We start from the raw sequence: 16,190 nt of genomic DNA on the forward strand, positions 1-16,190 counted from the left end.
TCGGAACTAATGGTGACAACTATTGTGTATGGTTTATTCTGGGGTATGGCCATAGTTTCGTATCCTGTCATGTTATTAGAACTCTCTGGACCAAAGAGATACACGAATGCTATTGGTTATTGTAATTTGATTGGTAGGATTGGTGGATTAATAGGTGGTCCTACAGCAGGCTGGGTTTTTTTTCATTTGAAACCCGTTCGCGTAATCTATTTTGACGGCTATGTTTATGTTTTATTCTGCGAGAGGGCCAGAAGGGTAACAATCTGTTTTTGCCCGTTTTTATAAGGTTGTGGGGATTTTTTCAGAATTTTCATACCTACTTTTCTACACTGAATATGTCGAATTGCGTGCCCAAAAAATGCCCCAACATTCTACAGTTATCGCATGGCGACGAGAAAAAGGTAGGAGTCGGGAAGATAAACGATCAAGTTTTAAGTATTCTGAACCACTGTTGCATGCTTATCTAAGCCCACTCGTAAAATGCTCATCATCGCACTACCTAGCCAAAACATGCATCTAAAGAACAACTAACAACAAGTTTGAACATTCTACCTCAATTGGAAGCAGACTTACTGTATTCCAAATGGTCGGACGGACAGACAGACAAAAGAACAGACAGATTGGCGAACCCTTTTTAATAGTTCCCTTATTTCTACAAAAGACGGGTGGACAAAACCTATTGTTTTAAAGTACACATGTACACTCATTCCGACAGTATTTCATATATTTCAAGTACATGCACTTAAAATTGTTTTTAATTCGTGTATATTTACATGTTGAATCGTCGGACTCCATAGTTCATTGTCGTGTTTGTTAATCATTTATTGCAGGTCTCATCAAAGATATCACAGGAACCTATGACGCGGTATTTTTGGGTACAACTGGACTTGGTATAACCGGAAGTGCTATGTTGGGTGCCATGTACGTCAGATGAGTTTGTAAGAAAAGAAGAGAGAAAAACGGCGATAATCCTGAACAATCTGTTTTTTAGCATAAAATCACCGTTTAAAGATACATTAGTTAAGAGTTCAATAGAGAGTTGGCCATTATTGCTATAATAATTCACAAATAGATGACGAAAAAAGAAAATATTGAAAATTTCAGTCAAAATACTTTTATTCTGAACGAAATTGTCACTCTTGGAAGTTTGGATTAGAAATAGGCATCAACTGTCTCCGCACCGTCTCCAAGAATTGACGATCGTTTGATTGACAGACGGTAACTCCACCCACAAATTCTCGATTACCAAGTAACATTCTCAATGGCTACGGTACGCTCGATTGGCAGACCTTTCATCGAGTCTCCAGTAGTGACGCCAGTAATTAACGGTATACGTAAGCTTGGTCATCCATTTATTGATTTAATTATTAAATGGACAACTGTTTAAATCCAAGCTGTATCTAAGTCATCTGAGGGTCTACATAGTTGATTTTGAGCTTGCCATGTAAATAAAGGTCTAATTAATAATTTCTATAACATCTGAAACCTAAAGAAATACTTGCAATGGGCAGAGATTTAGCTCTTAACTAATATATCTTTAAATGTATATATCGCAATTAGAAAAGTCAAATATATAATGATTAACAAATAAATTATTTATTATTTAGATGTAGACAAATTCTGTTGACAACACAGATCCAGAACACAGTTTCCATGGGTCTATTTCTTGTAGAACACAATATTACTTGGACATCGGCCCTACTACAGCTCACATTGTTTCAAATTTCAACAACCAGTGATGCGTTCCCCAACACTTGAAAGGAATGTACACTGACATGCTTTTTAGGAGGACTATGGTTTGTGAGTGAGGGTAATGTTAATCTAGTCAGGAGATCTTCATCGCAAAGTATACCAGTCACAGCTATGCCTGAGGATAACCCTTTAAATAATCAACATTTATTCTGAAACGTATACTACACGGGATATATACAAATATCACAACAGCTAATTTATTTATTGTTTTATTTAAAAATGACGACAATGAACATTCATATTAATTAATGTGGGCGTAAACAAATTTAACAGGAAAATAAAAGAATTTGGCCTGTATCGCGTTTAAACAAAGAACCCCCAAAACATAAATAAATAGACAACTACTCTTTATACTCTAATGTTTAATCCCTCTTCAGTTCTATTCCACAGAGAATACCGTGCTGTAAAACATTTACGATGTTTATTGAATTTGCAATAAAATTGGGTGATATCATCGGTATTTGAGACCGATTCTGAATTTCCCTAATATCATCCAATGAACAAACTCTGTAAATCTGAAAAAAAATCATTAGGAAAGCTGACCTGTAAAGTGGTCACAAGAAACCATGAACGGATGGGGTGACGAGTATGTACAACTAGATTGGAATGAGAAACGATATCTCGATGATTATCGGCAAAAAAAGAAAAGGTAAACAATCCAACAGCGAGGCTGATATCCGCCGCCGAAATCCCGAAATAAACAGATGACAGATATTAATTAACTGCACGTTTATCTTTTTCAAAAGTATCGTGCAATCAAACTGAATATCAACTATACACGAAGTTTCACCACTCTCTATCAGTTAAAATCAAAGTTATCTTGTCCCAAAGCATCGACCTATTGAAATTGCTTAGCTCTGCTTAGCTTTAGCGGTAAATGTAATCACTGAAATCAGTCAAAACATTCACCAAATGAACATATACGTCCAGCTTAAACATTCTACCTCAAAGCAGAGTTGTTATGTTCTAAAGTCTTGATCAATCACATTGCTTACCGCTCCTTTGCCTAAGGAGAGAATTTTCATCATCGAACTTAGTCAAGATAATGATAAAATGAATCTATACTCTGAGTTTCATCCCTCTCATGCAATTAGACCCGGAGTTATACGTGTTCCAAAGTCTCAACCACTCAAATTGCTTATCTCTGCTTAGAATTAGTGGTAAATTGCCTGATCGAACTCTGTCGAGGTGTTCAGCTAATAGAAATGAAATGGGTTTAACGTCCTACTGTTCTGCTCCGAACTAGGCTAATGAAGACGGTTCACCTAATATTACAAGTTGAACATTCTATGAGAGTTCTTGTGTTCGAAAGTCTTGGCCAATCAGATCAAAACTCGATCAATCAAATTGCTTATTGCCATGCTTATTGCCGAAAATGCCCATTATCGAACTTAGTCAAGGTATTGATTTGATAGAACTATACATGAAGTTTCATCACTCTCACTTAATTATAACCAAAGTTATCGTGTCCTAAAGCATCAACCAATGAAATTCTTTTCTCTGATTCTCGTAAGCAGACAATGCTCATCTTTAAACTCCTTCACGACATTCACCTAATAAACGCCCACACTACGTGTGAACATTCTAGCACAATTAGAAGGAGAGTTATTGTGTTCCAAAGTCTCGACCAAGCCAATTGCTTATCGCCCTGCTTACCCTAAGCAGAAAATGATCATTATCGAACTAGGTCATGGTATTGATGTAATGAAACTATACACCAAGTTTCATCACTCACTTAATTAGAACTAAAGTTATCGTGTTCCAAAGCATCAATCAATCAAATTGCTTATCTCTGCTTACCCTAAGCAGAAAATACTCATCTTCGAACTTCATCAAGGCAGTGGCCTATTAAACACCTACACAGAGTTTGAACATTCTAGCTTAATTAGAAGGAGAGTTATTGTGTCGCAAAAAGTGTGACGGACAGACAGTCAGGCAGACAAACAGACCCATTTTAGTAGTCCCCTGCTTTCTTCGAAAGGTGGGGTACAAAAACATATTTTCATGGAAATGACATATTGTCAATTACTATAGAATTAGACTATATATACAAATTGGCAAAGTGAAACAAGAAATGTAATCGGTTTATTTTAAGACATACTTCAAGGACAATATTGGTGCCAGTCATTATCACATGTGATAGAGCTGGTTAAACACCTTCCAAATATAATTTTAACACAGAGGTCATTGCTACGATAGCTAAGTAATACAGGTTTCCTTAATCGGAAGTGACGAACGCCAAAGGAAAACACGAGTCATCCCTCTATATAACTGACTGATGTGACAGATACACGGCAATTTCTGCTCACTAATAATTCCTTCGAAGATCAAAAGTTGTTATATGGGACTGTAACAGGATACCTGACAATTCAATAAAGTAATTGAATGCCATTAGATAAGAGAACACGAGAAAAATAGAAATAGTCCGTACATTCCCTTGTTTATATTCATTCTATACCTTATAAAAACACGGTAATGCACGGACTTTTTATTTCGTGTTCTCTTATCTAGTGGCAGTCAATTATTTTTGTGAATTGTCAGATATCCTCTCAGTCTCACACAACAACTTTTGATCTTGGAAGGAATTATTATTGAGCAGCAATTCGCCCATGTATCTGTTATCACTCGTCACTTCAATCAGTTATATAGAGGGATGACTCGTATTTTCCTTTGGCGTTCGTCACTTCCGATTCAGGAAACCTGTATTACTCAGCTATAGTAGCAATGATCTCTGTGTTAGTATATTTTGTTCAGAGTTTGCTAGAGAACGATTTTCTGGACTAGAAAACGCGTTTGCGGTCGTCCAATTTCCAAAATTTTCCGGGGGAAGACCCCTGGACCACCACTCTAAAAAGTTCACTGCCCCTCCGCAGCCAGCTAGCAGGCTACGGGATTGTTATGTTGGTATCTAATTTAATACGTTATCCTATCATCTTTAGCATGTTTATTTTCGTTCTAATTGTTCAATTCGTTCTTTTAGTTTCCTGTTCTCTTCTTCCAATCTCTGGGCATCTGCTAGTTGTGCCCGCAACTTCTTATTCTCTTCTTTGAAGCGTCTAAGTTTTTCTATTTCCTCTTTCAAATCATGATTTTCTGTCTTGGTATGATTAAGATCGACCTTAAGTCGGATATTTTCTGCTTCAAGTTTGCCGATTTCCCTCTCCAGGTCATCCATAGTCTGTTTCTTTTGACTCGTCAATCCCATCTCCGTCAGTTCATCTGTTAAGTGAAGAAATTAAGCATTTAAAAATCATTGCAAGCAAAGAAAATATATATTACCAGTAAAATCATCGACTATACAAATTAAAGACTCTTCGTCTAGAAACCTTGTTAAAACATTTAGAAAATAAAGATCAGTCCCGAAGATTGATCCTTTCAACCATCGTCGACGCAGCTGAAGATTAAAGATAAAATTTTCCCGAATAAACAAACCAAAGGGCACATGTATATATACAAATATTCTAATCTTGTTTGGATTAATGCTTAAAAGAGTACCTGATGAAATCTTTTGGAACGAAAACCCCTCAGGTGAAACGGCATTATCACCGATTTTACCAGATTTTATAGCATCTTCCAAGACACGCCTCAGTTCCTCTTCATTTGATTTACCACCTAATGATATCAAATGAAATGATACCTCAACACACCCTTTGCTGTAAACAAATGGAACATACCTTTACTTTGGGAACAAAATGAATGAAACAAAAAAAAACCTCTTACAATCTGTGGTCTGATTTAGAGACAAGCTCATTCTTTATTTAAAAAGATGGGATGGACCACAGACCATATTCGACAGCATGTCTGTTTCCATGAAAAACTTGAATTGCATAATATTTTCATTTTACTACATTTTGAATAATGCTTTAATTTAATAATGCTTTTATGGTTGGGATGAACGTGGGCGCAAATTATTATTTCTGTCCGAATCGTACTTAAAATCCTGTAAATTTATTGTTCAAGCTTCTGCGTCACACTCCCTTGAAATAATTGGATACTGATTGGCAGGCGGTCGTTGTTTAGTGATAACATTTGATTTACCACCTAATGATATCACATGAAATGATACCTCAACACACCCTTTGCTGTAAACAAATGGAACATACCTTTACTTTGGGAACAAAATGAATGAAAAAAAAAAAAACCTCTTACAATCTGTGGTCTGACTTAGAGACAAGCTCATTCTTTATTTAAAAAGATGGGATGGACCACAGACCATATTCGACAGCATGTCTGTTTCCATGAAAAACTTGAATTGCATAATATTTTCATTTTACTACATTTTGAATAATGCTTTAATTTAATAATGCTTTTATGGTTGGGATGAACGTGGGCGCAAATTATTATTTCTGTCCGAATCGTACTTAAAATCCTGTAAATTTATTGTTCAAGCTTCTGCGTCACACTCCCTTGAAATAATTGGATACTGATTGGCAGGCGGTCGTTGTTTAGTGATAACATAAAATCACACACGATAGATATACATGAAAGTTTGATTTAGCGTCAATTACAAATATTTCATCACCTGTCACTGCTTCCGGGCTCTTTAAGATCATTAACCAATGACGTCAATGCCATTAACGATGGATAAATTGCCATACTGGCTCATGCAAATCAAACGACCAACAATCAACAATGGGTACGATAACGAAATGAGTTACTCACGTCAAGTCCCTGACACCGACAATTTGTTCGCCTGGAATTGTTTGGTATAACTTCTCTATATTCTCTTCAAAGCGTTTAACACACTCTTTATACTCCGGACTCTTCTGATTTTTAATAAAATGGTGTTTCTGATTAGAAAACTTAATCTTTCCTTCATAGAACTCTGGAAATTAAAAGTACAGAAAATGTTTAAGTTTAGGGGTTTATCATTTCAATAAAAAAATTGACTAACGATCAATATATTATATCTTTATGAATATACCAGAGACTTTTCATTTTAGGAACCGGTTAGCCGAGTATAGCTGGGCCCAAATAACATTTAGAGTGTTTTTTTCATCTTCAATTAATGGATTTGTAACATTAAATATCAAGTTTCTTAGAGGACGCGAGGAATATTTTATATCAGCCTAATTTATTTAATGGAATGAAACATTCTTTAGACACTGGCGTAGTGACAACATGTCTTAATGGTAGAACTCAACAATAAAAAAAATCAATACATAAATGTGCTCAATCGCTAAATGCCACTCAAGGATTATACATCAATGTGATAATATATCTTTAAGAATACTGAAGAAACCTACCGCATCCAGGTTCTAATTTCTTCATGGCAGAAAAATAGCCATTTTCTTCTAAGCAAATCAAAAACTGCTTATAAACAGATAATGTGCATCTTAAGATAACAAATATCAAAACTTCAGCACAGGCCCTTCTTCCACGGCTGTGTAGGGCAGATTTGAGTGTGCCTACGTCATCTTTGCTAATGACGTGTCTCAAAAGCAGGGATTTCAATAAGTGCTTGGGATCTAGATCCTCCCTAAGGAAATCCAAATGTTGTTGAATTCTATTGTAACACTCTTTAGGCATGATTCCAGTGTGTGGCTGAGAGCCGAATTGGTCCACAACAGCTTCGATTTCCTCTTCATCGTCAAAGCCTAAAATGGAAAATATGAACAGGTACTATATAAAATACTTATCTGAAATTAAACCTGAAATCTGAAATGTAACATCCGACAGACACATTTTGGGGGTGTAACAAAGCACTGCAAAGTGTCCTGTTAGCATGGCATATGTGACCACGTTATTTCTGATCTATGTGATTTATTAAACATAGACAATTCAACAAATATTTACATTAAAGAGAGAGATCCGATCAGTTCTAAATCATAGCTTACTCTGCATTTGACATAAAGTTCTACAAAATATATAATATTGCTTCTAAGTTGAAATCTAAAACAATAATTAGTTTTTATAGAGTTTGGTCAGTGACCAGTTGTTAGTCCCCTCCATTGTTTAACTTCAATGAATAGTCTATAGCTGACGTAATAGCTATTGGCTGTTATGATTTAAATCTTGAATATTTAACATAAAATATTATTAACTTTAAAATTGAAATCCTTCAAACTGAATTCATTTAAACTCTCGGGACAATAACTATAATATTTCTTCAAAAAATTATGTGTGTGCTATTAAAAGGCGACTAGCCAAGGATGAAATGTTATATGATGCTAATGACATGTTAATTTATTATAAACCCTTACTGTTTATAAAACATTTATATATAGAAAGTAGCTGCCAATATGGCCTGTCTCGTGAACATGCCGATTCTATGATTAATCTATTAATTGTTTTATTTACCATTGTTTTATTCATTAGTCTTTTAGGTTTATCCGATTAGTAGGTACTAGTCGGTTATACGCGGTCCTGTAAGTGTTTGTACATAATAATTGTTATAAGTTTCCAGTATTAAAGATTTGAAGAACCATTCCACACTCTTGTTTTTTTTAATGTCTAGTCCGTTGAGATGAAGTGGAGAAAACAACCAGCAAATAAAACTGAACGGAATGTCGATATGCCAAATTGTGAAGACAATGGCTCAATTATCTTGTCTGAAAGTTTGAAATCTCAATATTGAGCGACTCGAAAATGATCACCAGATTTGCTTGCGCTACTAAAATGTTCAAAAGTAAGAATAACTTGATAATCGTGACGATCGCTTACTCTCAAAAAATGCCATAGATTATAATGAGATGTGTATCAAGGCATTTGTTATGCGTGAATAAAAACTAAAAGTTTGTATTTCTTTGGGAAAAATTCTAATTGCCTTTCAGGTAGTTCCATAGAACTGGGGAAAAGCTTCTATTATATAAGAGACTGTCACACAGAATTTACCTGCGACGACTACTTTATATCTATTGTATTGATTTTTTACTTCAGTTTAAAAACTTTATTAACGATAGCGAATAAGATAATGGCACATTACCTTGTTGGTGAATACTATTATATATCCGCCTTTCCACTTTTCTGATCTCCTCTTGCAGATTAGATATTTCTTGTTTTAAAATGAGATTTTCAGACTTTAACCTTTTATATTCATCATTTTCTTTATTCAAATCAATCGAACGTTCCTTGATAGGTTCTGTCGGTTTAGGAACGACTTGCTCCGTATTCGTAGCATTCACTTCTTCCCTGATCGGCATCTCGAAAATCTTTGATTTTACTTCCTTTCTGCCGTCGTTCGTGCCTAATTTTGGTGGATTGCTCTCAACTTTAGATTCATGCTTTGATTCAAACGGCCCCTGACTTGCCTTGTCTTGCAATATCTTTATTGACGGGCTTAAACCTCCTTGGTTTAGGTTGTAACCAGGTGTTAAATCAGACATGGTTACAGCTTCTTGCTGCATTTTCAAAATGTTCTGCTGTATAACGTCACTCTTTGAAATTTCTTAATCAGTGATCTAAACGTAAAGAAAATAAGTAAAAAAAAGCCAAAAAAAACAAAAAAGCCCCAAAAAACAAGCCAACAGTGAGGCTGATGTCCCCCGACGAAATCCCAAAATAAATAGATGAAACATTAATTAATCGCACATTGATTTTTTTTCAAAAGTATCGAGCAATCAAACTATACACTCTCTATCCTATAGAATCAAGATTATCTTGTCCCAAAGCATTGACCGATGAAATTGATTAGCTCTGCTTAGCTTCAGCTTGAAATGTTAATCATTGAACTCAGTCAAGACATTCACCTAATGAACATCTACATCAAGTTTAAACATTGTACCTCAATTAAAAGCAGAGTTGTGTTCCAAAGTCTTGATCTACCAAATTGCTTATCGCTCCTTAGCCTAATCAGAAAATTCTCACCATCGAACTTAGTCAAGGTAATGATATGATGAATCTATATTCGGAGTTTCATGGCTCTCACTTCAAAGTTATCGTGCCCCAAAGCATCAACCAATCAGATTGCTTATCTCTGCTTACTGTAAGCAGACAATGTTCATCATCGAACTCCATCAAGGCATTCACCCAATGAACGCCTACACCAAGTTTGAACATTCTACCCCAAAAAGAAGGAGCGTTACTGTGTTCCAAAGTCTCGACCAATCAAATTGATTATCGCTCTGCTTACCCTGATCAGAAAATGCTCATTGTCGAACTTAGTCAAGGTATTGATATAATGAAACTATACATCAAGTTTCATCACTCTCACTTAATTAGAACTAAAGTTATCATGTCCCAAAGCATCAACCAATCAAATTGCTTATCTCTACTTACCCTAAGCCGAGAATGCTCATCTTCGAACTTAGTCAAGGTATTGATGTAATGAAACTATACACCACGTTTCATCACTCTCACTTAATTAGAACTAAAGTTATCGTGTCCCAAAGCATAAACCAATCGCTTATCGCTGCTAATAAACACCTAATTGAACATTCTAGCTCAATTAGAAGGAGACTTATTGTGACGGACAGACAGACAGACAGACAGACGGACGAACCCATTTTAATAGTCCCCTGCTTTCTTCGATAGGCGGGGGACACAAAAAAAACAAACCAAAAAAAACCAACTCAACAAAGGCCCTGAACATTCTATCAAACTACCCGAATTACGTCAGTAAAGTATCTGGGTCACATCTGCAGTTAATCAGAAGATGCTTAGGCCGCGGTTAATTAATTGTCAGTTTCTCATGACCTGAGTTTGTGAAATATACATGCTACATGCGGTAATTATTAATTATTGAGATGATTTTTTTTTTTAGTTTAAAGTAGCTAAGTCTCTAACTCAATATCATCCAAAGTCATACACGTTGAAAATACGAATTATTTGTCAATTCAAATCAACATTGATGTGGTGATCTTATCAGGAAAAGACAGGCTTCTGATATCCAATATTTAAGACAAAATAAACATTTTACCATTGGTACACGAATCGTCTACCATAGTGCGTTTTAGCGTCATTTGCAACAAGTGACCAGAAAGAACGAGGCTAGACATATTCAACTGGAAAACCTGCTCAATAGACTCGAATAACCAGACGCTAGAAATTGCTATAGGGTTGAGACACAGGCCGTATTTCGCTGCACATAACTGATTTGAAATTAAGAGTCAAAACGGAAACAATTGAATGTAAATCAGTTTATATACAATCAGATTACATTATTATATGCGTTGCGACCCATTTGGGACAATTCCTAGGTCCCAAATATTAGCGATTTAGCTCCTTTAATGCTGTTTCTATTTCAGCAATAACTAATGTCAGTTACTTGGTCGTTGGAAACCCAACCCAACGGTAACCAGTGTCCGCGATTTCTTCACATTTATTAAATATTTATAGATTAAAATATCCGTTGCACAGTATCCGGGCACATCGGAAGACTTGATCATAATAAATCAGTTTAAAATATTAGTGATATGCTTCTACCTTCCCAACTTTGACAGGTTACGAAATGACCTGTTCCAAACTGGTTAATGATTTGTTCTGACATAAATAATTAAAAGCATACACTTGGAATTTTAAATACAAAATAAGTTAGATTATTTAACAAGTCAGTCAAAGAATTTACTACACACGTGGTCGTTTCTCTATAGCTGTGAGCGAAGATAGTACCAATGCCATGGAAATAGCCCGTATGTTAATTATCGTCAACTTTGAACACATCTTCAGCAAGAGGCATCATGATAATATAAATACTTTTATTATTTTGTCTATCTTAATCAAACTGTTTACATTTATTTGTATCTCTGTGTCCTTTTGAGACTGTTTATATAGTGTTTTTAATAAAATACCGTGAAGGGCGTGAAGCAGTGTCAACCAGTCGGTATCTCATGATCGAGGCTATCGCATGGCGCCAGTTCTAGGACCGTTGCTAGTCAGTAAATGAATCAAAAGACATTTATATCTTTCTGTGAATTTGATTACCAATGACAAGTGACTTATAGAGTATATATGTGGTCTTTGGTGAATGTTGTAGCTGGCATTCCTTGGTATGGATGACAGATATGATACGGCTTTATCACTTCCGTTTTGCGGATGGACTCATTCACATTCTAGCCTACTTTTAAGTACTTTACTTATCACCTACGGTGTGATGTTCAGCGATAAATAGTGGATTTTAATGCGTCAATTCATTGTTCATATTTAAAGGCAAACAAATATAGTTTTAAAGGACAAATTTTGGACCTCACTAAATTTGACCAAATAATTATGGAAGTGCGTAATTATTACGGAGGAAAACAGACATGCGGTTGGGTCATGAGAAACAAACAATTAATTAACCGCGGCCCCACCGACCTTATAATACATACGCTTGCTTTGTGAACGCTAGAATTATCTAAAGATAGCCACACAAATCCTGGAAATACGCACAAACAGCAGCTAGCAGCCTATCCGAAAGTAAAACTTGGATGTTGATCTTTTATACCTCCAAGAAATCTGATTGACACGGTGAAAAATAGGCTAGCATGCGCCATTGCAGTAACGGATAGAGAGCGAAGCGATATAAATATCCGTTACTAAAGTAACTAGTTGAAGCCTAGGTGACAATCCGCTGTGCGGTACGGGTTTTTACACGCACGGGTCGTAGGGTTTCGTATGCAGACCTTCCGCAAAAAAAACGAGATTAAACATCCGTCGCCGAAGGTGGAGGATGGGGGTGTGAGGGGATCATAAGTGCAGATGTCTAGCACTAGGGCCATTCTTCATCTAAATCCGACAATGACGAGAAAGTATTTTCATAATATCATTGTAATCCAATCAAAATGCTCTAGCTACTACTAATATTTCGTGGTTAAGCTACGCCCGCTTCCACATTGTGTGATGTCGCCAACAAGACGCCTTTGCAATAATTTAAACTATATATAAAAGGGACAGACACCAAAGGCTCAACATTTATCTCTGGAAATATTTCCCCATACTACTCCTATCACAGAAATTATCTGCGCGATAAATATGATGTTTGTTTGATCATGCTTATTATTATGATCATGCAAATATCTAACCATATATAGCATAGACCTATGATTTGTCTACCCAGATGGGTTCACTTTTCTACATATACAATCTTAAAATCAAACAAACATATACTTGCCACATTCAACGGTGGTTCTGACACCAGCATAGATCTATTAATCGCAAAACGACCGATATAACTATCAAAATATTTAATATCGTGACCAGGAAAAAGATGGCGTTTACTGAAAAGGGTATTTCCCTTCCTATTTTTAGCGTTTCGAGGTAGCCAATAGGACAGCTTTACGTATTCATGATTGACAGCTTTTAGCCTTCACCTTGAAAATTTTCAAGGGAAATAATTTAAACAACTGGATACAGACCACAAATGCGCTTTGACTACGAAATGAAATGCCTGAAAATATTTATAAATGTCAAGGGGGTGTACCAACCTTAAATTTTCCGCCCCGCCCACCACATACACCCTAATTGACGAAATAAATAATTATGTGGTAAACCACGTGAAAAGGTGTATACTGGATGTGGGCGTGGCCTGCCTATATTTTCGTACGTCGTACAATCGCCATGCTTGTTTTAAAAATTGAAAACAAGTATGGCGATTATGTACGGCGGTAATTTTTTTTTATTTAATTATTTCTGTAGTTTTGTAATCGGAGTTCAGCTTTAATTTAGTAACAGTGCTGATTTATCTACTCGTTCACTACATTTGGCGTCATTCATGGTAAATTGTTTTATATAAAATTTACTGTGATATTTTGCTGATCATAATATATTGTTTATCAGCGTTTATGAGAGATAGTGTTAAATAGAGGATATAGTTCTCTTTCGTTTGCTATTTGTCGTGGTCGAAATTCGTATTAAATTATTTATTTCATATATAAAAACCACACAGTTTGCTTGCAATACCAGCGGTTGCCAGGCAGGATACGCCCACATTTTGCAAGAGATGGATAGAGAACAATCTAAAAACAAACGTGATTTTTTGTACTTTCAGGGGCAATAATCCAGAAAGTTATTTCCTGAAATGTGCAAATATCAAAAGGGACAGAGATCTTTGGGATATAAAGGTATGTTTTAAGTTTCATCAAAATCTGATAAAAATTGTGACCTCTAGAGGGTCCACAACCATCGTATTACACACTTCTACACAATTTGCGTACAAAGAGCGGCCATTTTGTCGGGCAGTTTCATTTTGGTTTTTTCCGAAATACTAATTCAACCTTCATTATAGTGGAATGGTGATGTATTTAAAACGGTTTTAAAAATCGGACCTCTAGAGAATCCGCAAGCTAAAAATGCAATTTTTTGAACAATCATGGGCCATAATGCAGGAAGTTAAAGGGACAATAACACTCTTGCTGCCTTGACAGTATTAGATGTTTAAGTGTCCTACCTGTTGTGTAAATTATCCATTACATCCTATTTTACTTGTCCAGAGGGTTCGAAAATATTTTTAAATCCAAGTCACATTTGAAAAGGTTTACGTTAGGCTTTTCAAATCATTTAGTGTTAAGATGAAATTTGTTGACCAGAATAAAGATTGGGACATATTATTCAGTTACAACAAGAGTGATATTGAGCCTTTAAGTTCGGGTATCAGCGATTTTCGAAAGGAACCAAGATCCTAATGTGTAATGGTGATATATTCACACGTTTTTTTTAAATCGGATAAAAATTGTGACCTCTACAGGGACTACAAGCTAAAAACGTGATTTTTTTGTTCAATCAAGGGTCATAATTCAGGAAGTTACGATCCGATATGCACGAAAATCGAAATTAACCAATATCTTTGGGTTATAAACATGTTTTTCAAGTTTCATCGAAATCGGATCAAATGTGTGCCCTCTAGAGGGTGCACAACACTGATTTACCAGATGTTTACACTAAGAGGGGCGGTCATTTTGTCCGGCAGTTTTGGCCCGATTTTCACGAAATTCAAACTCAACAAACATTACGGTGTAACGGTGATACATTCGAACGTTTTTTTTTTAAATCGAATAATAATTGTGACCTCTAGAGGGACCACAAGCTAAAAACGCGATTTTGCGTACAATCAGAGGCCATAATTCAGGAAGTTACGATCCGATATGCGCGAATATTGAAAGGGACCGAGATCGTTGGGTTATAAACATGCATTTCAAGTTTCATCAAAATCAGAAGAAAATTGTGACCTCCAGAGAGTCCACAGCCCTGTAACACAATATTTTGACACTATTTGCGAACAAGGGGCGGCCATTTTGTCCGTCAGTTTCGGTCCGATTTTTACGAAATTCGAACTCAACCATCCTTAGGGTTGTAACGATTTTTTAAATCGGATAAAAAATTGTGACCTCTATGGGGTCCACAAGCTAAACGAGATTTTTCGTACAATCAGGGGTCATAATTCAGGAAGTTATGGTCCGATATGCGCGACTATCGAAAGGAACCGAGGTTTGTGGGTTATAAACATACGTTTCAAGTTTAAACCAAATTGGATAAAAAATGTGACCTCTACAGTGTTCACAAGCTAAAAACGCGATTTTTCGTACAATCAGGGGCCATAATCCAATAAGTTACAGTCCGATACATGCCAATATCAAAAGGAATCGAGATCTTAGCGTGATAAACCTATATTTCAAGTTTCATTGAAATCGGATAAAAAATGTGATCTATAAAATGTGGGCGTATAATAAAACAGGGTATTATTTATTGATATTCTGAATATACTGAGAGCGCACATCGCTAGGTCCTTAGAATTGTATTACTACGCCAACCCTATGTATATGTTCGGCAGTGTTCAACGTCATTGAGATTTTACGCTTTTTGATTGTCTGAATGTTCACATCGAGTGTAGCATAGTGGAAACTAGTAATACATTTCTTTAATTCTGATTTATATTGAAGTTCAAGATAGTTTATTTTGTCTATAAAAACTATTTTTGTCATCGGTGTTGAATTGACGGTTAATAAATATCAAAGGAACTTTGATCCGTCAATTAATTGATTCAATTAAATTGTTTCAATTAATTCGCGGTCAATGTCCTCCATACACGTTCAGTTTCTTCGTCAATTAATTGATATCAATTACTTGAATTAATTGACCAAAAAATTGAACGTGTATGGGCCGCTTAAGGAACATTAGCAGTGGGAGGTTGGACAGGCGATCCTATACTCCTCGTTAAGCTGGGAATCGAAATCATGCCACTCAAGGCCCCACCCATCCCACATCTGCAGGCATCTAATCTTGGAAATTAGGTTTTACGTCAAACTTTTCTGCACGAAAACGGCTAATGAAGGCATACGTCATTCAGTGTGCCTTGAAGGAATTTTTCCCTGATAGCGGTGCTACGTTTTACTCGAGGGAAGTGGGGTGGGGTGACTGTCCACCTCTCGTAAACAGATTTTTAATGTTGATTAAATAAATCATTTGACGAATAAACTCAAACAGGTAATCTGGCGTGTCTCGTAAAAAAGTCACTCCGGCGGCCATACACGTTAATATTGAACACACTGGTGATTAGCATATGGTCTGTTAATTCATAAATTCGA

The 16,190-nt window shown here is 36.0% G+C and overlaps 2 protein-coding genes across 3 annotated transcripts in view; both read right to left on the bottom strand.

Moving 5' to 3' along the window:
* The window catches only part of LOC126808829 (guanine nucleotide-binding protein G(i) subunit alpha), a 50,085-nt gene that overhangs the window by 18,111 nt on the left and 15,784 nt on the right, over nucleotides 1-16,190 (bottom strand). The gene's annotated exons all lie outside the window — the stretch shown is intronic.
* Nucleotides 1,946-12,932, bottom strand: LOC126808823 (uncharacterized). 2 transcript variants are annotated; one of them, XM_050533809.2, is made up of 6 exons: nucleotides 12,782-12,932; nucleotides 8,678-9,152; nucleotides 6,999-7,349; nucleotides 6,415-6,577; nucleotides 5,248-5,405; nucleotides 1,946-4,971 (listed from the first exon to the last, which is right to left on the bottom strand). In XM_050533809.2, the coding sequence occupies exons 2-6, from the start codon at nucleotides 9,096-9,098 to the stop codon at nucleotides 4,697-4,699; spliced, it is 1,368 nt and encodes a 455-aa protein (XP_050389766.1). In that variant the 5' UTR covers nucleotides 9,099-9,152; nucleotides 12,782-12,932; the 3' UTR covers nucleotides 1,946-4,696. The 2 variants fall into 2 exon arrangements, with proteins under 2 accessions (XP_050389766.1, XP_055958442.1); XM_056102467.1 differs by lacking the exons at nucleotides 1,946-4,971; nucleotides 5,248-5,405 and adding an exon at nucleotides 5,693-5,834.

This window comes from Patella vulgata, chromosome 1 (genome assembly GCF_932274485.2).
Source record: "Patella vulgata chromosome 1, xgPatVulg1.2, whole genome shotgun sequence".
In the NCBI taxonomy this organism is placed as follows: Eukaryota; Metazoa; Mollusca; class Gastropoda; family Patellidae; genus Patella; species Patella vulgata.